Below are 20,816 nucleotides of genomic sequence, written 5' to 3' on the forward strand. Positions count from 1 at the left end.
CCCAGACCTGGAAGTGGCGGGGAAATGCAGAAACGGCATTAGGAACGCTATTGCCAGGCACTAGACTTCTCTAAATGAGAGTTATAGTTTACTTCAGGGACAAGGTTTGGTGGCGAAACCATGGAAGCAGCCCTATAATGGGCAAGAGGCATGGTCAAAACGAGGTCAGGTCAGTGACGTGCAAAGTTCAGTAGGTGAGGCTGTCCTGAGTGAGCACATGGATCACGTGAAAGTCGTAAATGGGGCTGGAGAAAAACATGCCTGCTCCAACAGAACAGCCAGGCAGGCCATCAGAACTCATAGGTTCTCCCCCTATGAAGAAACCTTGGAATCTGAGATGGACACAGCAGATGTCGTACTTTAGATTAGATTAGTTACAGTGTGGAAACAGGCCCTTCGGCCCAACAAGTTCACACCGACCCGCAAACCACCCAGACCCATCCCCCTACATTTACCCCTTCACCTAACATTACAGGCAATTTAGCATGGCCAATTCACCTAACCTGCACATTTTTGGACTGTGGGAGGAAACCCACGCAGACACTGGGAGAATGTGCAAACTCCATACAGTCAGTCGCCTGAGGCCGGAATTGAACACAGGTCGCTGGCACTGGGAGGCAGCAGTGCTAATCACTGTGTCACCGTGCTGCCCAGTCTCAACTTTTTTTCTGCCTGAAGAAGAGAATGAATTTCTTCTGAGTTGCACTGGGCACAAGAGGCAGGCTATAGTCTGGTACAAGCTGCCTGTATCTGAGGCTGAGTTGGAGGAACTGGACCCAGTGTGATAATGCCCCAGGAGATGCTACAAGAAAAAGAACAGGTCTCTGTCCCAGACTTCGAAGGGGATGGATTTAGTGATTGTCATGAGGTCAGCCGGGTGGACCTCATGGAATGAATTCCCTTTACTGGGGTGGTCACTTGGCCCAATCAGGGATCCCTGGCTGACATGATAACAAGAATGTTAAGTTCTGTTTACTATAAGAGCTGGCTATGAGGAAGACTAATCAGTATCAAGTACTATGCAAGGATCTTGGTGATGGGATACCAGCCTCTGTGGAGGTATTTCATAGTTTAACAATAAAAATTGGTCTGCCAGTGTTGTCTACTTCCAAACTAATGCTGAAACAATGTGCTTTTCTCCATTTGGCTATGACAGATATTGGGTAATATATCATTGAGACTGTTTGAGTCTAAAGGCTGTTATTTAGAATAATACATTATTTAGAATATTGCCTATAATTCTAAATTATAAATTCTAAAACAAGAGACACTTATCGGATGTGGGTGTTCCTGTCTGGACCAACATTTATTATCCATTTCATATATGCCCTTGAAAAAGTGGTGGTGATCTGCTGCCTTGAACAGCTGCAGTCCATGTGCTGTAGGTGGACCCATCATGCTGTAAGGGAGGTAATTCCAGGATTTTCACACAGTGAAAGTGAAGGAACGGCAGTATGTTTCCAAATTAGGATGGTGACCGGCTTGGAGAGGTGTTCCGTGATTGTTTGGAAGAAATATTGGACGTTGTTCAGAATATGCAACTGGATCCATGGTGAAAGGATTTCTGTATTCACTAAATTCGAGTAGTTAATCAAAGTTGGATTGCTGAGGAAGTTAGAATATTGTGCAAGGTGTTCTTTTATGCAACAAGTCATTAATTGCAAAGTCCATGGCAAGTGAACAGGAAGAAAATCCATTGTTTAAAATTCATTATCCCAAGATTGGCCATAGGTCTGTATGGCACAAAAGTGATTGGCAATTACAGTCATTAATTACATGAAGTTAAGTTCTCTAGCAATGGAACAAAGGCTAGTTAATTACTTCTTTTGAAGTTGCGCATGTCAGGTGCTAATGTTGAGTAGAGTTTGAGACGATTATAAACTTTAAATGTCTGGGATTTTCCCTCTCTCTTTATCTAGTGGCTCAATGCGAATTGGCAAAGACTTTATTCTGTTTACGAAGAAAAAGGAGACTATGACCTGTGTTTTTCTTTCAAGAACGTTTCACGAAGAGGAGGGGATTGATGAGGTTAGTTAGTTTAAAACTAAATTATTCTGCAGATTTATTCCGCTATTATCTCCAACTATATTCTTTCTTGTTAACTGACTCAGTAATTTTCAGGAGTGAGACCAGATGGTATATCCTGAATAATCTCACTTCTCTAATGTGCATACCTGTGCATGTTTGGTCAGTGTCAAGTAATCAGGATTAGGCACTGTCTATTTCTCCTGTCCTAAATCGTAGAGTTGGAGGCAATTTTAATACCCCTATTGCCAGACAAGCTAAGATCAAATAATTTTGTTTGGAGCAGCAATTGAAGTGGAATATTTCTGTTCATATGATACTGCCTTCAACAATACAGCGACCTTCTTATTTATGATTAGTAAATTCTGTATACAGGTATGAGATGTGCAAGTGTCCCAAACATGACATCTGTGCATGTGCTTTATTATTAATGATGTGTGTTTTCTTGGATAAAAAGGTGATAGTACCACTTCCAACATGGAATTCTAAAACCAAAGAGCCCATTACTGAGAACCCTGAGAAATTTGCCATCGAAACAGAACTGATCTACAAGTATTCACCATTCAAGTCCGAATCGGAGGTCATGGAACAGTTTGATAAAATCAAAGAGGATAATGGTAAGGCAGACATCTGGTAGAAATTCCAATGCAAAAATACTTCTAATTTTTCAACGAAATATTCCTAGTGCTTTACAGTAGAATTGGTAAATTCAAAAAAAGGAAGATGCAAAGTTAGTGCTAGTGACCATAGAAGATTAAACAGAATTTAAATACTTTATGACAATTCTGTCACTAAGTGGCAATTCACAATTGACTGGAAGTAGAAGGTATCATTTTCACTTTAGCATTCATTTAGTCCTGGTGCTTTTAAATTAAAAATTTGAGCAATTTGAAATTGATGATACTGATGCATGGGCAGTTGCTATAATGAATTAAAATAATTGGTGTGGCACAGATTCCAGTTGTTGACTGCTGTTCAGAAATAATGCTGTTTAGATGTTAGAATGTAAGCTCACCTTTTAAGTGTTCCCTACTTGCAGTCATCCTGAGATCTGCCACAAATTGAAAGCTGCAGACGATTTGACCACGAACAGTAAATCATACTCTCTACTCCCAACCAACGGGTAAAATTTTTGCAACCTCTCTCCACATGGATTGAAAATGCTCAAACAAATTTCAGTCAGTGTTCGCACTTGATCAAGCTTGGAATTTTTTGAAGCAATAGTAACTGTCAGATAAAATGCAGTGAATATGGATTGAACAAAAAGGTATCAAATAAGAGACAAATGGTTAAAATAAAATCAAACGGTCTTCAATGGACTGTGGGTGTATGGAATGATGCTTTTGGGGAAGAACGCAAAATGTAAGAACTAAAGGAAGTCTCTTGGACAGGAAAGACAATGATTAGTGTTCTGTGGAATTCATTTTGTGATAAGTGATTTGAACTTGAGAATTGAGGCATCTTGACCTACAATGTCCAATTTTGTGTTGTGCCAAATTTGAAAGGAGTATGAGTGTTTACAGGAGGATATCAGTGGAATGGCATGATGGGAAAGTTTGAAGTCATGGGAGGGGGAGAAAAGTTGCAAAATTTTCAAGTAGAGGAATCTAGATTGTTAAGAGTGATAACAACAGTTGACAACACTTTAAAATGAAAGCAAATAAGTAATTTTTTTTAATCCAAAGATATTAGAAGCAAATTGAATTGCATAAGATTTTAGCTGTTTGAGAAAAAAGAATGATACAAGTATGATGAACAAGAATGAAAGTTAACATTAGACTGTCAGGTTTGTGAAGAAAAGCATCGCATTGAGGGGTAATTGGTCTTGCTGTGGTTTAACATTTTATGATTCTTCTATTAATAATTTGAATTTTAAGGAAACTTTGAAGAATGTCCATAAAATTTGTGCTATGTCAAAGAATGTTAATGCTTCTCTGTTTTGAATTATTTATTGAATCTTCTGCATTCTCAATAATTCTTTTCATTCCTTTGCAGGGACTTTGGTGATAGTTTACAATCTTAAACTGATGGATAATGGGGAACCAGAACTGGATGTTACCTCTGATCCTACAGATATTCTGATGGCAGGACCACAACTTGAAGGAATGTGAGTAGTTATACAGCAGCATTATCAGGACACTTCGGTTTGTCAGAGATAAATCACTTTAAGCCAATTAATCTGTCATTAATAAAGTTGGCGCTTGTGACAATTTGATACAACTTCAGAAGTTGAGAAATTCACTGTGAAATTAATTTGAGTTTGCGGTTTTGAGTAATGGATGTGGAGTATAAACCCATGGGGTTAGGTACAAGGCAGCATATCAAAATATTGCTGTGTGTGGAACCATTGGATGAAGTTCCACTAAATGGCAGTGCTTTCTCACTAGTGCTATAAAATCAAAATATCAGTTTATTATACATTTCCATGGATAACTTTGAATTTGAGATCTCTTATGTTATCCTAGAGTGCAAATAAATTAAAAAATGAAATATGTTGAGGCACAGATCCAATTTCAGTTTACCCTATGGTTTGCAGTTGTTACAAAAGTTAATCAACATTGAATTTTTCAGGCATCGTAATACTTATATTTAAAAATCACAATAAAAGAGGTGGTGACGCAATCTGAACGCCTACTATCAATTGGTAACAGAATTGTAAAGGCAAATAAGGATTTTGCTTCTATCCACCCAACCACTTCAGTTCAGCATGAAAAAATGATGAGCAAAGTTCCAACTGTAACCATCATTAAAGTATATTTTTAAATCTTACAGCTTAACTTGATGACCCTCTCATTGTCAGTAGTGGTACTCTCTACATGCCACTGAAAGGCTATTATGGGAGGACCTCCCTATCCAGCCACTTTTTTGGACCCTGTCAAAATATGGTAGTTTAATATTATTGAAGAAATGGTCCAATCATTTCCCAGACCATGCAAAGATTTTCCCTGGTGGTTTAGCATCTCTTATTGGAAAGTGGATCACTAAGCTTCCTATGAGTGAGGAGACGGCTGGTTCCTGAAGATTACTGGTGACTAAGCATTTGTTTTTGTTCTTATACAAATATTTATTGTAGAAAACCTGAGCGACGTTCCTTCAGGGCATACACAGCTGTATTGTACATTGATCCAAGGATGAGAATTTTCATTCAGGGTCACAAGGTCCGAACAAAACGACTCTCCTGCTGCTTGTTTAGACCCAGGTAATCAAGTACTTTTATAGATCAGAGAGAAAGAAATGCATCTTATGTCACAATTTCAGGATATCCTAAAATGCTTCACAATCAATTAAATGCAGTGCAATTTTTATTAAACGTCAGTTGCTGTTGAAGTGCAAGAGAAGTAGCAATAGGTTCATGTAAAGAAGTATGGTAGTGAACAGATTTATTTTTCATAGTGATGGTTGAAGGATGTATGGTGACTTGAACGTTGGGGAGAAATTGGAGACAAAAATAGAAATCGCTGGAAAGCTCAGGAGTTCTCGCAGCATCTGTGGTGAGAAATTAGTTAACATTTTGAGTTGTGACTTCTCCTCTTGGCCCAACACATTCACCCTGATTTCTCTTCACAGATGCTGCCAGATCTGCTGAGCTTTTCCAGCAATTTCTATTTTTGTCTGATTTACAGCATCCGCAGTTCTTTTACTGGGGAGAAATTCTTCACTTTTACAAAGATCACAGAGAATTTACAGCCCGGGAACAGGCCCTTCGGTCCTGCAAGCCTGAGTTGATTCGAGTGTACTGTCTAAACCTGTCCATCAATTCCTTAGCATCTGTATCCCTCTGCTCCCCACCTACTCATGCATCTGTCCAGATGCATCTTAAATGACTCTACCGTGCCTGCGTCTACCACCTCTACTGGCAATGCGTTCCAAACGCCCACCACTCTCTGTGTGAAGTACATACCACGTGTATCCCCCTTAAACTTTCCACCTCTCGCCTTGAAAGCATGACCTCTCGTTATTGAATCCTTCACCCTGGGAAAAAGCTTGTCTCTATCCACCCTGTCTATACCCTTCATGATTTTGTAAACCTCAATCAGGTCCCCCCCCCTCAATCTCCTTTTTTCTAATGAAAATAAACCTAACCTACTCAACCTCTCTTTATAGCTAGCACCTTCCATACCAGGCAACATCTTTGTAAATTTACAAATTTAATATCAATTATCTTTGACATCCATTTGAAAGAGGGGAATTGTGTCAGACTAAAATCTCATCTGAAAGACAAAACCTCTTGACAGTATAGCGCTCAGAGTACTACACTGGAATGTGAGCCTAGACTTTGAGGCCTAGTCTCTGGAGTGGGACTTCTTTGTATGTATGATGGCAGTGATTGTATGAAGCACTCTGACTTAATTGATTATATGAACAAACTTAGAACTGAGTACCTACTGCAATTCCTGTGCTGTTATTTCCTTGAAGATGAAACTTTCTTTGTATTTGGTGGCCAAATAAATATTAACTAATAGTTTAATAAAATAATAATTTTGCTGTTGAGCTTAGTTTTTATATGTAAATTGAATTTGCAAATACCTTTTGTACGCCATCTTAGCATTGACTATTTCAAGTTAGTGCATCTTGGTCTGTACTCTGATTAACTTCTCTCCATTTCATAGAATGTACAAGTATACATCAAATCGGTTTAAGACACGTGCAGAACAGGAAGTCAAAAAAGCCGAGCATCTGATGAAAATAGGTATGTTGAAACTGAGAATAATATGTAACATTTTTCCATTTATACCTTTAAGGATGTTAAATGTTATAACTAATTAAGTGTTTGAAATGTTTTACACAGTGGCTCTATCTTGATGATTTGTCAGCTGAATGCACCACTTGTGTTGGAAGTTAGCAGTGTTAGCCAGCTTTATCCCAAGTTAAGTTCAGGTTAATATTGAATTAAATGATTTTCAGGTAGGAATAAGGAGAAAGATGCTGGCAAATTATACTTGACCTGGGAAACAGGAAAAGTTCCTTCTACTTGCAATTCAATGACCTCTACTGAAGTATAGTGTTGAGAGTACTTGTAATTGTCACTTTACATCAGAACATAAACTGTTCAGTTGCAAACTTGATTGTGGGCAGGATGATTTATAGGTTTCATTCTATGAATGCTCCTATAAATTGTGCTATCCTTAATCTTACTGAGAGGGATTTTTTTAATCAGTAAGGGAATCAAGACTTATGAGGAAAGTGGAGTTGAGGGTTATCAGGTTAGCCATGACTTCATTGAACGGTAGAGCAGACTTCATAGGCTGAAGGACTTTCAAAAGCTCCTACGTCTTATGGCCTCTATTCTGCTCAATTTATTAAATCAGAAGTTTGTTTACTTTTGTGAAGATAACATTATATGTCTCTAGGGGATTGAGGAGAATTAGAATAGAAGGATTGAAAGCAATTGTCAAAATTATGGTTAAATGAATTTGTTTTGTGAAGGCTGTTACAGGATACAAGAGAGAATTGGCATGGCAGAGGTACATGGGCTTGGCTATGAGGACTTCTGTTACATAGAAGGCACAAAATAAAGCCAAGCCATTCAGTCCACTCAACCTATGTACTCCTAATCACTTTTACCAGCAAGGTTTAAGGGAGTATGTTGTACTAGGTGGAGCTAGCAGTCGAGGAGTTTGGAAATGAAGGCAAGGATATTGAAACCCACATTGGACCTGAGACATTTTGGTCCATGCAGTACTACATTATGTGGTTTGTTAAGGCATTAAGGAAGCATTAATCATCGAAAATGCAGAATGTGCTCATCTTAATATTTAGTGCAGTAGTGCATCATTTGGTATGATGTAGGTTCATACCTTTTGCATATTCTCATCTTGGACGTATTGGGCAGCACAAAACTAAGCTTCCTGAGTAGGTTTATGTTCAAGTTGCAAAGTTCAGAGCACCATTGCCAAAAGCTACGCTTATTGAGTGATGTTCTTGTCAGATAGAGTACATGGCTTGAGTAGCTGTGTTTTTTTTTTAAAAAAGTGAAAAGGGGAGGATAAAATCAACTTCAAACATGAGCTTCCATTTCTTAGATATTTCCAATCAGGTATTGTGTGTTTCTGGATTTTGTGAAAGTTCTTAATGTTAGCATTGTATAGCTAAATGAAACAGTATCTCATGTTGTTCTGTTGTTTCCAGCTGAGGAGAAATCACGGGAAGCAGAGAGCAAAGCACGGGCACTGGTATTGAAGTTGGGAGATGACTTGAGCAGGGAATCGAGGGTGAGCTGATTTGATTTGTGTTTTGAACAGGTGCAACAGACTTTTAGACATATGCAAACACTTAGGTGCCTGAATATATGTGCACTCTTAATTTATATATGTCTTGTTGTTTTGTGTAGCTACCTTTTTTTCAGGGCATTACAGCGCAGCGTAGGTTAAGTTGTTTGTCTTTATCCGTTTGGGCATCAAAGTAGTCTGTTTCCTTGATTGAATTATCAGCATTGTTGCTTTGATGCAAAGATTCTTGCAGTTTATTTATCTTTTTATGTGTAAAAGTATACCGTTAACTTTTTTTGAGTGTTAAATTTTTATTTTGCTGGCAGTATCAACAACTGTTTGGTAACCTCTTGAAAAAATAAAATGAAGATTTGGATTTTCCTTCTAATGTGTTAGAATTGGATGTCTTGAATAGGACAGGAATTCGTCTGAGATTTGGTCATTCAATGTGAAGTGATCAGAGTTATGATGTTTGAATTTTTAAGACAATGTTGTACCAAAGACCTGTAAGATGAAAAGGCTGAATTTACTGCTTTGCTGTAAAGCTTAGTCCAAAGTTTGCCAGGGTTAATTTTCAATCCAAAGCATTTTAGCCTTCAGGATTTTTGTTCTTGAAATTATCTAAATAATATAAATAAAGTCAGGACTTTACAAATCTTTGTCCTTAACATCTGCCAGGTTGAAGCATTTAATAATAGTGTGGGATGGTTAAATCCTGTAAGATGATTTGAGGAAGTGAAATTGCTGGTCTCTTAGGTATTTTGCTATGCAAGATCTAGTTAATTTAGATTGTCTTGACTTCACAGGTTCATCTGCGACAGGTGCAGGATGCTGCGTTCAACCTAAGCCGAGAAGCTGATGTGAAAAAACGAATACACGAGGCGAAACTCAGGTATGCATTGTGTGGTAAGACTGTTCTGTTATGTCAAGAAATGTGTTACTTTGCTTTTTTTTCCCCATTCTCACTGCACTGAACTTGATTATTCTGGTTTAGTTGAGTATTTTGTTTTGAGAGAAACTAAAATTATGAAAAAAGTCTTGGCCTGACTCAGTAACACTATTGTCCATAGATTAAACTTCTTGCCAAAACTAGGACTTGAGTGTACTGTCTACTAGGTCATAATACTACATAATGTGATTCTCCGCCAAGACAGGTGACATGTTTGGATCAGATATTAGTCCAAAGCCAAAATATAAAAGATTCATTGGAATGATCTGAAGAAAAATATCAATGTTACAATATTGAAATGGGTGTTTGGCCCAACTAGTTCACATTGGCATTTACATATCACGCAAGCTAATCATCAATACCATATTTACATGTATTTTGTATCTCTTTTATTCTCCTTTTCTTACATCCATCTGCCCAATCTATTTGTGAATATAAATGTATTGTAAATATTTCTAATGTCCCATAGTCTGTGTAGCTGGAATGAGAAAAACGACTCCAATTTGAAATCTATTTTCAGATTTTAGTTTCCTAATATCAGGTAACATCATATGTGATTGACATTCCATACTCTGAAATCCCATTGTCCTTCCTTTGATGTGAAGTCCAATATTAGTAAATTGTATTCTAATCAATGTCTAACTTCATTACCTATCAACTTACCCGTTGACTCTTGTGGCAAGCATCCCCCAGAGCAGGGGTCGGCAGGAGCATTCTGTGGGAAATCAGCTATTGAGAACAGCATCTGTTTAGGTTGGATCACACAATTTCAGTCCAGAGGTGTCTAGGAACAAAGCTTGGCCCCCTTGGTCAGAAATTATTGCAGCTGTGTAATATATTTAAAAGAAATTGTGCACACTAATCCAGAAGGAAAATTTAAGTTCAGTGTGGCTGACTGCAATGCACATTTTATTCTGTCATCTTTTTTGACTTCTTACCAGAGTATAATTCCATGTTTGCAAGATTCGTTGCACTAGTGCGTTTTCTTCATGTACAGGCTGAGACACTGCACTGGAAAGCTATTTGACTCCAGGAGGCATAGCAACATGATCTTTGCTCAGCTAATATCAACACACAATTCCTGTAAGTTCTCAGGAGAGAACTTGTCTGATAATACAAAAACAAATTGCTGGGGAAGCTCAGAAGGTCCAGCAGCATTTGTGGAGAGAAGGCAGAGTTAATCTTTTGTTTCAGATCTTCAGCACCTGCAGTTCTTTGTTTTATTGTAATGAAACTCCATTTCCCATTTCCACTTTCTCTACACAAATTTTGTTTTATCACTTCTTCCCTTACCATAATCTTTTGCCTTGAACCATCACCTTTTTGTAATTTAATCTTCTCTCCAGTCTGAGACATTCCTGTGTCTGTGCTGTCTACCCCCCCACCCCAACACTTTGTCTGCCCTACTTAAATCTGACATATTCTTGGTATTCTCAGTTTTTGTGTTCATCGACAGGATACGGCCCTTGTTGAACAGGTCAGTGTATATTGCTCAAATCTCTTTGCTGCTGTGATGGACTGCTACCTTGAACCACAGCAGTCCTTGGGGTGTATGTACAACCACAGTGCTGATAGGAAGGTAGTTCCAGGATTTTTATCCAGTAGTCATGGATTGATCATACTGCTCCCTGTCAGGATGTTGTGTGGCTTTGACGGAAATTTACAGGTCATGGTACTTCCTTTCATATGTTGTCCCGGTCTGTGTCTTAGTGGTAGAAGTTACATGTTTAAAAGGTGCTGTTGAACAGAGAGCCTAGATGAGTTGTTGCCCTGTGTCTTTGTAAATGGTATATACTGTTAATGGTGAAGGAAGTGAACGTTTTCTGGATGTGCCGATCAAATAGGTGCTTTGTCTTGGCTGGTGTCAAGTTTCTTGAGTGTTGTTGGAGCCGCATTTGTCTTGTAGATGGTAGACAAGCTTAGGGAAGTCAGAAGGTGAGTGACTGGTTGCAAAGTTCCTAGCCTCTGACCGGCAGTTGTAGTCACATTTATAGAGTTGTAAAAGGTTTTAAAGCATATCCACACCAGTCATCAAGCGGCTATCTACTAAAGTTCCATTTTCCAGCACTTGGCCTACATGTATGCCTTTGCGCTTCACCTCTTAAATGTAGTGATAGTACCTATCTCAATCACCTTTTCAGGCAGACTTATCCAGATACTCACCAGTTTTCTTAAAATAAAGCTACCTTAAATCTATTTTAAATTTCCTGCCCTTTAAATCCATGCACCCCGATTATTGATGTTTTTAACAAGGGGAGTAGTTTCTTCCTATCTAGCCTAGCCTATCCATCCCCCTCATGATTTTACATACCTCAATCGGATCTTTCCTTGGTCTTCTCTGTTCCGAGGAAGCAGCCCCAACCTATTTAGTTTCTCTTCTGAGCTGAAACAGTGAGTTGGTGAATGTTCTCTGCATTCTCTCGCGTGCATCCTCTTTAGTGCCCCCTCTCTATAGAGTGGTAAGATCTGCACGCAGTACTCCAGCTGTGGCCCACTTATGTAGCTCCATCATATCCTCCTTGCTTTTGTAGTGATTATCTTGACTAATAAAAATCGACTTGTCCTGTTGCCTTCATGTTTCTGTGGACATGTACACAAAGGTGTCACTGATCATCTGTGCTTCCTAGGGTCCTGCCATTCATTGTGTATTTCTTTGCTGTGCATCATCTCTCACTTTCAGGGTTAAATTGCACATCTGGCCAGCTTTATAAATTGTTATGTTGTCTAAGATTTTTCGCCTTGCTATTTACCATACCACCAATTTTCATATCATATAATCAAGCTACCTACATTCGTACCTAGATCATTAATATACACTATAAACAGCAAGGGACCCAGCAGAGAACACTACATCACTGGACACAGCTTCCAGAAACATGACCTGTGACTATCACCTTCTATATTTTGCCACTAAGCCAGTTTGGGTCCAATTTGCCAAATTGCCCTAAATCTCATGGGCTCTTACTTTCTTGGTCAGTCTTCCCATGTAAAACTTTGTTAAAAGCCTATAAAAGTCCATGAAAATTATATTCTCTGCAGTACCCTCCTATCTAGTCACCACCATTTTAAAAACTCAGTCAGACATGTTAGATATGATCTCCCCTGAAAGAGTCATTAAGTCATAGACTATGGAAACAGATCCTTTGGTCCAACTCATCCATGCTGACCAGGTTTTACGAACTAAACCAGTCCCATTTTACCTGCATTTGGCCTGTAACCCTTAAAACATTTCTTATTCTTGTACCTGTCCAAATGTCCTTTATATGTTGTAACAGCCTCTTCCTCTGGTATTTCATTCCATATACGTGCCACCCTCTGTGTGGAAGAAGTTCCCCCCTCACCTTAAACTTATGCCTTTTAGTTTTGAACTCACCTACCCTAGGGCAAAGACTTTTGGTATTCACCTTATCCATGCCCCTCATGATTTATAAACCTCTAAAGTCATCCCTCAGTCTCCTATGCTCTATGGAAAAAATGCACAGCCTTACAACTCAAATTTTCCAGTCCGGCAACATCCTTGTAAATCTTTTCTACACTCTCTCTCACTTAACAACATCCTTCCTATAGAATGGTGATCAGAATTGAATCCATTATTCTAAAAATGGCTGCACCAATGTCTTGCACAGCTGCAACATGGCATCCCAACTCCTATACTCAATGCACTCACTAGTGAAAGCAAACATTGCCATTGCCGCCTTCACCATCCTGTCTACCTGTGACTCCACTTTCAAGGAACTATGCACTTATACCCTCCCCCGAGTCTTTTTGTTTGGCAACACTCCCCAGGGCCCTACCATTAAATGTGTAAGCCCCCGCCATGGTTTGTCTTAGCGAAATACAACATCTTGCAGTTATCGAAATTAAACTCCATCTGCCACTCCTCAGCCCATTGTCCCAGCTAATTAAGATCACATTGTAGATAATTATCTTCACTGTTCACTACACCATCAATTTTGGTGTCATCCACAACCTTATTAACCTTGCTTCCCATATTCTCATCCAAATTATTTATGTAAATGACAAACAACAGTGGACCAGCACTGATCCCTGCAAGTCACAGGCCTCCAGTCTGGAAAAACAGTGCATTACCACCAACTCCTGCTGTCATGCTGACTGTTCTTGATTAATCTCGCCCTCTGATTGTTTTTCCAACAGTTTCCCTACCCATTTTGTCAAATTCTGGCTTTTAGTTCCCTTGTTTTTTACTGTTACTCCTCTTGAATAATGGTACTACATTAGCTGTCCTGTGGTCCTCTGACACCACTTCTGTATCCAGACAAGATTTAAAAATTAATATCAGGACCCTGCAATCTTCTTTCTCACCTCCCATAGCATTCTGGGGTGCACATCTTTTGAGCCTGACCAATTTTAAGTGGCAGAACTGCTGATACCTCCTCCCACAACTGTAATTTGTTCAAACATATCATCACAGTCCTTTTCTCTGATTTCTATACCTACATCGTTGTTCTCTACTGTGAATGCAAAGGTAAACCTCTTCTATATCTACCTCCACCTACAGATTGCCACTTAAATGGGCTCCACCTTTTGGCTTGGTTATCCTCTTGGCCCTAATATAATTATGTCTTTTGATTTTCCTTCATTTACTTATTGTGTTTTTTTTTAATGTCCCTTCACTATCTTAACTTTTTTTTTAAAAAGTCCACCTGCATTTTATATAGCATTTGGCTTCTAGTGTTCTGAACCTTTGGTACCTATGATGACCTGCCCTGTTGTTCCATATCCCATTCTGTCCCTTCCTCGATATCCATGGTTAATCATACGGTCCTACAGCATGGAGGTAGGTCCTTTGGTCCCATTTGGTCCTCGCATTCGAAAATGTCCATCTATGCTAACCCCATTTCCCTGCAAAGAATGAAGGATTACGAACCAATGGCAGGCAGAAGAGCTTAGTTTAATTTGGCGTCATGTTCAGCACAACATTATGGGCCGAAGGGCCTGTCCTATACTGTTCTATGTTCGAAGTAAAATGCCCATATCCTCCTTAATCTATCTTGTCCATGTATTTATCCAAATGCCTTTTAAATGTTGTTAACCTACCTGTGTCAACAACTTCCACTGGCAGCTCTTTCCATATACGTATCACTCTGTGCAAAAAAAAGTTGCCCCTCAGGTTCCCTTTTATTCTTTCCCCTCTAACCTTAAACTGATGTCCTCTGGTTCTTGATTCCTCAATCCCGGGAATACGATTGAGTGCATTCACCCTATCCATGCCTCTCATGATCTTATACACTTCTAAAAGATCCCTCCTTTGTCGCCTATGCTCTAAAGAAAAATGACCTAGCTTGTCCAACCTCTCCCTATAACTCACATCATTCAGTCGTGGCAACATCCTTGTAAATTTCTTCTGTACTTGCATGGGAAATCGTGTCTCACAAACTTGATTGAGTTTTTTGAGGAAGTAACAAAGATGAGGGCAGAGCAGTAGATGTGATCTATATGGATTTCAGTAAGGCGTTCGACAAGGTTCCCCATGAGAGACTGATTGATTAGCACGGTTAGATCTCACGGAATACAGGGAGAACTGGCCATTTGGATACAGAATTGGCTCAAAGGTAGAAAACAGAGGGTGGTGGTGGAGGGATGTTTTTCAGACTGGAGGCCTGTGACCAGTGGAGTGCCACATCTTGACCAGATGGGCCAATGGGCTGAGAAATGGCAGATGGAGTTTAATTCAGATAAATGCGAGGTGCTGCATTTTGGGAAAGCAAATCGTAGCAGGACTTATACACTTAATGGTAAGGTTTGAGGGAGTGTTGCTGAACAAGGAGACCTTGGAGTGCAGGTTCACAGCTCCTTGGAAGTGGAGTCGCAAGTAGATAGGATAGTGAAGAAGGTATTTGGTATGCTTTCCTTTATTGGTCAGAGTATTGAGTACAGGAGTTGGGAGGTCATGTTGCGGCTGTACAGGACATTGGTTAGACCACAGTTGGAATATTGCGTGCAATTCTGGTCTCTTTCCTATCGGAAAGATGTTGTGAAACTTGAAAGGGTTCAGAAAAGATTTGCAAGGATGTTGCCAGGGATGGAGGATTTGAGCTATAGGGAGAGACTGAACAGGCTGGGGCTGTTTTCTCTGGAGCATCTTGGGCTGAGGGGTGACCTTATAGAGATTTGCAAAATTGAGGGGCATGGATAGGGTAAATAGGCAAAGTCTTTTCCCTGGGATCGGGGAGTCCAGAACTAGAGGGCATAGGTTTAGGGTGAGAGGGGAAAGAAATAAAAGAGGTCTACGGGGCAACTTTTTCACACAGACGGTGGTACGTGTATGGAATGAGCTGCCAGAGGAAGTGATGGAGGCTTGTACAATTGCAACATTTAAGAGGCATTTGGATGGGTATATGAATAGGAAGGGTTTGGAGGGATATGGGCCGGGTGCTGCTAGGTGGGACTAGATTGGGTTGGGATTTCTGGTTGGCATTGACGGGTTGGACCGAAGCGTCTGTTTCCATGCTGTACATCTCTATGACTCTATAACATCCTTTCTTTAGCAAAGTGACCAAAACTGAGCACAATACTCCAAATGCGTCCCAACCAACGTCCTGTACAACTGCAACATAATTTCCCAATTCTATATTCTGTCTAATGAAGGCCAGAAACTACATTCACTGCCCTGTCTACCTGTAACTCAACTTTCAGGGAACCATGCACCTGAACTCCAAGGTGCCTCTGTTTCACTCCATTCCTTAGGGCACTACTAAATGTATGTTTACGTACAAATAGCTGCTGCTAGTCCAATTTAGTCAGATACAGCTTTAGCATATTAAAATTGGCCTCCTACCTACTCAGATTTTTAAAAATTTCTGATCCATCTTTGTTCTTTTCCTCAGTTCTAGAATTCTGGCCACTAACACTGAAATTCTCTTCCACTGACACTCCTACCACCTGCTCAGCTTCATTCCCTAAAGTTAGGTCCAGCACTGCCCATATCTTGTAGAGCTTGATTCATGCTGGTTTAAAAAGCCGCTTTGGATACATGTTAAGAATTCCGCTCCCTGTAAACCTTTTACACTTCATCTATCCTCGTTACTGACCAGTGAGTTAGCTCAATTGGCTGATTGGTTGGTTTGCAATGCAGCATGATACCAACAGTTCCTGCACTAGTTGAGGTTACCTGAAGGGTCTTCCTTCTCAACTGAGGTGTAATGACCCTCAGGTTAAACCACCACCAGTCTCACTAATGAGAGAACAGCTCTGTAGGAATATAGTGAATTTACCTTTTTACCTTGAACATAGTACACGTGTACAGTATGCTATATTGTGCTGAACATGACACCAAATTAAACTAAGCTCTTCTGCCTGCCATTGGTCCATATCCCTTCATTCCTTGCATAATCCTGTGCTTATTTAAAAGTCCCTTAAATGGCCCCATTATATCTGCCTCCACAACCACCCCTGGCTGTGTTTTCCAGACTCCCACCATTCTCTGTAAAAACCTGCCCTTCACGTCTCCTTTGAATTTCTCCCCTTGCCATAAATACATGTGTTATCCTGCTATTATATGTTTTTATCTCAGTTAATATTGGGGGAATTTGTAACTTGTATACTTTTGAAGTTCTGCCACTGTGGTATCAATTAAGAGACTTCTAAGATATCTTCCCTACTTAATGCAGAAGTTGTCTCCTTGATCAATATTGCAACAAGTCTTTTGAACCCCCCCCCCCCCCCCCCCCCCATATGTTTCACCTGAAGATTCTATACCTTGGAATATTGAACTGACAGTCCTGCAGGGATGTAGATCCCATTGCTATTCAGGTCCCACCTTCCCTCGAAACAGACCCAGTGAGCCAGTACTCTAAAGGCCTCTCTCCTGAACCAACTCTTAAGTCATGCATTAATCTGCTGAATCCACCTATTCTGAAAGTCAATAGCACAGATCTCTGCATTATTGCTGGCGCTTACAGCCTTTGAGGGTTCTGCTCTTCAATCTGCTATCTAACTCCCTAAATGCTTGTTACAGGATCTCATCCCTCTTTCTACCTATGGTGTTAGTATCAGTGTGAACCATGACTTATGACTGTCTCCCTTCAGAATGCCATGCTGCTCCACACTGACATCCTTGACCCTGGTCTGGAGTGAACAGCACACCACTCTGGAGTCATATCTGTTGCCATAGAAATGCAGTTCTGTACTCCTCACCACTATAGCTCCTCTTCTTTGTCTGATTCCTTTTGTGTAGCTGGGCTCTGATTGCGCACACTCACTGTTTTCCAACACGCTATCTTTGACATGCCACTTTGGGATGTCCCTGGCTGTCTGTCTGTCTGCCTTCCTCCTTCTGATGCTGGTCACCCATTCCTTCCCTGACTTGTTCTTTAAGTTGTGGAGTGACCAAACCTAAAACCTCCACATAACTTGTAGCACCAGGAAAGTACTGCAATGCAACCAATGTTCAAGCTCCTAAAACTATAAAGTTTGAGTTGATCAGACTTCCTGCAGATGTGGTCATTCAGACTTTCTGGAACATCCAAGATTTCCCACATACTGCAGGCCATGTAACACACAACTGAGCTCCTGTGCCATATCTGTAGTTAAAACCTCACACACTAAATGTTAGGCAAATCCAGACATTAGTATATGTTTTTTTTAAAAACTAATGAGCTGGAACTCAACTTTAAAGTAGACAAAGACAACTTACCCACTACCTACTGGTAGAATTCCATTTCTGGTTCATAATAACTTTGTGCTGTTGAAGGTAATGGCACTGAATGTTCTGCTGAAATCTAAGTACTCTGTTTCTCAGTCCACAGATGCTGTCAGCCCTAATAACTTCTTCCAGCAATTTGTTTTTGTCTTAGGAGTTTTATGCCTGATTCTGATAGTGATGTTCTGGACTGACTTACCAATAAATGTTTTGCTCAGTCTCATGGTAGGTTGCCCAAGAAGAATCCGATGAAGATCTTTTAAAAATCTGTTAATTTCTGACTCTTACAGAGCTTTGAAAGAGCCAAAGGAGATGTGCTTTATTTTTGGTGTGAACATTGAACATCGTGACCTGGATGGAATGTTCATTTATAACTGCAGTCGTCTCATAAAGATGTACGAGAAAGTCGGACCGCAGCTGGAAGGAGGAGTGTGAGTCCTCAGATACTTGTCTGCACATTGGCTTAAATTCTTGATATAGAGTAACATTGACATTTCCCCAGGGAAGTGCTAGGAGTTCTGACTATTTCATGGACGAAATGCTAGAAGATAAGGAGAGGATTGTTGCATGCTTCACAGTGTTCATTGAGCTATGAACTCCATGCGTGGAGTCATGGTCAACACCCAACTTGTCCAATTCTATGGTGCATATTTCCGTATGATAAATTGCCAAGTTACCCAGTGAATATGAGATAGTCATCACTGACCTCCTGTTGCGGTTTAGTTGAAGAATCATAGAATCAGAAATATACAGCACAGAAACAAATCCTTTGGTCCAACTTGACTGTGCAGACCAGATATCCTAAATTAATCTAATTCCATTTGCTAGCATTTGGCCCATATCCCTTTAAACCCTTTCTTTACATGTACCCATCCAGTAGCATTTTAAATGCTGTAACTATATCAGCTGCCATCACTTCCTCTGGCAGCTCATTCCACGCACTCACTACTCGGTGTGAAGAAGTTGCCCCATTAGGTACCTTTTAAATCTTTTCACTCTCTCCTTAAATCTATGCCCTTTAGTTTTGGACTCTCCTACCCTGAAGAAAAGGCCACAATTTTCACCTATCTATGCCCCTCATGATGTTAGAACTTTCCATAATGTCATTCCTCAGCCTCCAAAGCTGCAAGGAAAATGGCCCCAGCCTATTCAGCTCCTCCCTATATAGCTCAAACCCTACAACCCTAGAAAGATCCTTGTAAATCTTTTCTGAATTCTTTCAAGTTTCATAACATCTTCCCAAAGCAGGGAGACCAAAATTGAACACAGTATTCCAAAAGTGGTCCAACCAGTGTCCTGTACAGCTGTAACATGACCTCCCAACCACTATACTCAAAGCACTGACCGATAAAGGTAAGCGTACCAAACGCCACCTTAAGTATGTTCTCTACCTGTGACTCCACTGTCAAGGCACTATGAACCTGCACTTCAAGGTCTCTGTTTAGCAACATTCCCCAGGACCTAAATTATAAGTCCTGCCTTGATTTGCCCTACCAAAATGTAGCACCTCACATTTACCTAAACATCGTAACAGACAATGATAGGTATGTTTTGAAAAGGTGCTTAATGATATGGATAGTGCTGCAGAAGTGGAAGAATCTAGGAAGAACTTCAAAAGAAAAAAAGTTTAAAAATGGAGCAAGGGCAAGTTACGCACAGGGACAAGGTCGCAGAAAAGTGAAGAGGATGACTGGATTAGATTATAATGGAAGATACTGAATAGCACCAGAATTCTAATTTCACTTCGTTCTGGAACAAGGGTAATAGTAAGGACCAGTAAACAGAGCCTGTTGTAGAACAGAATACAGCTGGTGTTGATTTTGACAATTTTTGGAATTAGCAAAGGAAGTGTTAAATTAAGTCTAGTGAGGTGACAGAGCTGTGAATAAGAATTTGCCAAAGAAAGAGGAAAGTTGTATTTGTAGCTTTTAAACAAAAATAAAATCATTTTTATCTTTAGTTCATGTGGTGGAGTGGTGGGTGTGGTAGATGTCCCCTACCTCGTTCTGGAGCCAACTCACAACAAACAGGACTTTGCAGATGCCAAGGAGTATCGGCATCTTCTGAGAGCCATGGGCGAGCACTTAGTGCAGTATTGGAAAGACATCGGCATCGGTAAGGAGAAGAGTTGCTGCTGAACTGGGTTAACTCGAATCTTCGCTGATCACTTCACTTTTCCTGAACACATTTTTTCCTTCGATATTTTTCTTTAAAATTAATGCAGTAAAACCAGTCAGAGGTTCACTTGAGTTGTGTAGGAGTTGGATTAAATGTACTCCTTGAATCAATACTGTTACCATAGTATTCTAGGGTTATCTACTCTTGCAGACTTTGTGAACCTACTCAATTTTCACACAAGTAAAATTATTTTGTCAAAATAAATAGAAATGAAATGATTGGATTGCAAGATGATTCTTGCATGTTTTTAAACGCTGTACACAGTTGTTCATGTTAATTTGTTAATTGAACAATGTACAGACCTGATGCACAGAATCATGTCACCAGGGACAGCAGTAGTACAATTGAAATTATAATTGCTTCCCTTCAATGCAGTTTCCTTCAACTCTGGGGATCATATTTTGATTGTTAGTTGTGAAGTAAGATGCAATGTGGGAGCTGGAATTGCATTGTAATGAGTGTGTTACCATTGGAGGAGGTCCATGTGTTTTTGGTGCTAATTTTCAGTTGGGATTTGAAGCATTTTGTCTGCTCTTATGTGGGACAGGAACAAGAACCCTTTCATGCATCATACTAAATCAAAAACCCCTTCCACGCCAGTAGTACTCTATTCCATCCTCTTCTATCAAGCAGAAGATATAAATTTTGAATGAACTTATGAACAGATTCAAGAATGGCTTCTTACCCGCTGTTATCAGACTTTTGAGTGGACCTCTTAAATAATAGTATTGATCTCTCTCTGCACCTTTTCGGTAGCTGTAACACTGTATCCTGAATGCTGGTCTGTTACCCT

At 39.9% G+C, this 20,816-nt stretch overlaps 1 protein-coding gene across 1 annotated transcript in view; it reads left to right on the top strand.

Moving 5' to 3' along the window:
• Positions 1 to 20,816, top strand: part of morc2 (MORC family CW-type zinc finger 2) — a 91,796-nt gene that overhangs the window by 39,947 nt on the left and 31,033 nt on the right. Inside the window, exons 6-14 of the mRNA XM_072587959.1 lie at positions 1,920 to 2,028; positions 2,483 to 2,642; positions 4,021 to 4,132; positions 5,099 to 5,224; positions 6,636 to 6,715; positions 8,155 to 8,237; positions 9,041 to 9,126; positions 18,136 to 18,276; positions 19,806 to 19,960. Of these exons, the coding sequence (XP_072444060.1) occupies positions 1,920 to 2,028; positions 2,483 to 2,642; positions 4,021 to 4,132; positions 5,099 to 5,224; positions 6,636 to 6,715; positions 8,155 to 8,237; positions 9,041 to 9,126; positions 18,136 to 18,276; positions 19,806 to 19,960 (1,052 nt within the window). The remainder of the gene's footprint in view (positions 1 to 1,919; positions 2,029 to 2,482; positions 2,643 to 4,020; positions 4,133 to 5,098; positions 5,225 to 6,635; positions 6,716 to 8,154; positions 8,238 to 9,040; positions 9,127 to 18,135; positions 18,277 to 19,805; positions 19,961 to 20,816) is intronic.

The sequence above is a fragment of the Chiloscyllium punctatum genome, chromosome 17 (assembly GCF_047496795.1).
Source record: "Chiloscyllium punctatum isolate Juve2018m chromosome 17, sChiPun1.3, whole genome shotgun sequence".
NCBI classification, from domain to species: Eukaryota; Metazoa; Chordata; class Chondrichthyes; order Orectolobiformes; family Hemiscylliidae; genus Chiloscyllium; species Chiloscyllium punctatum.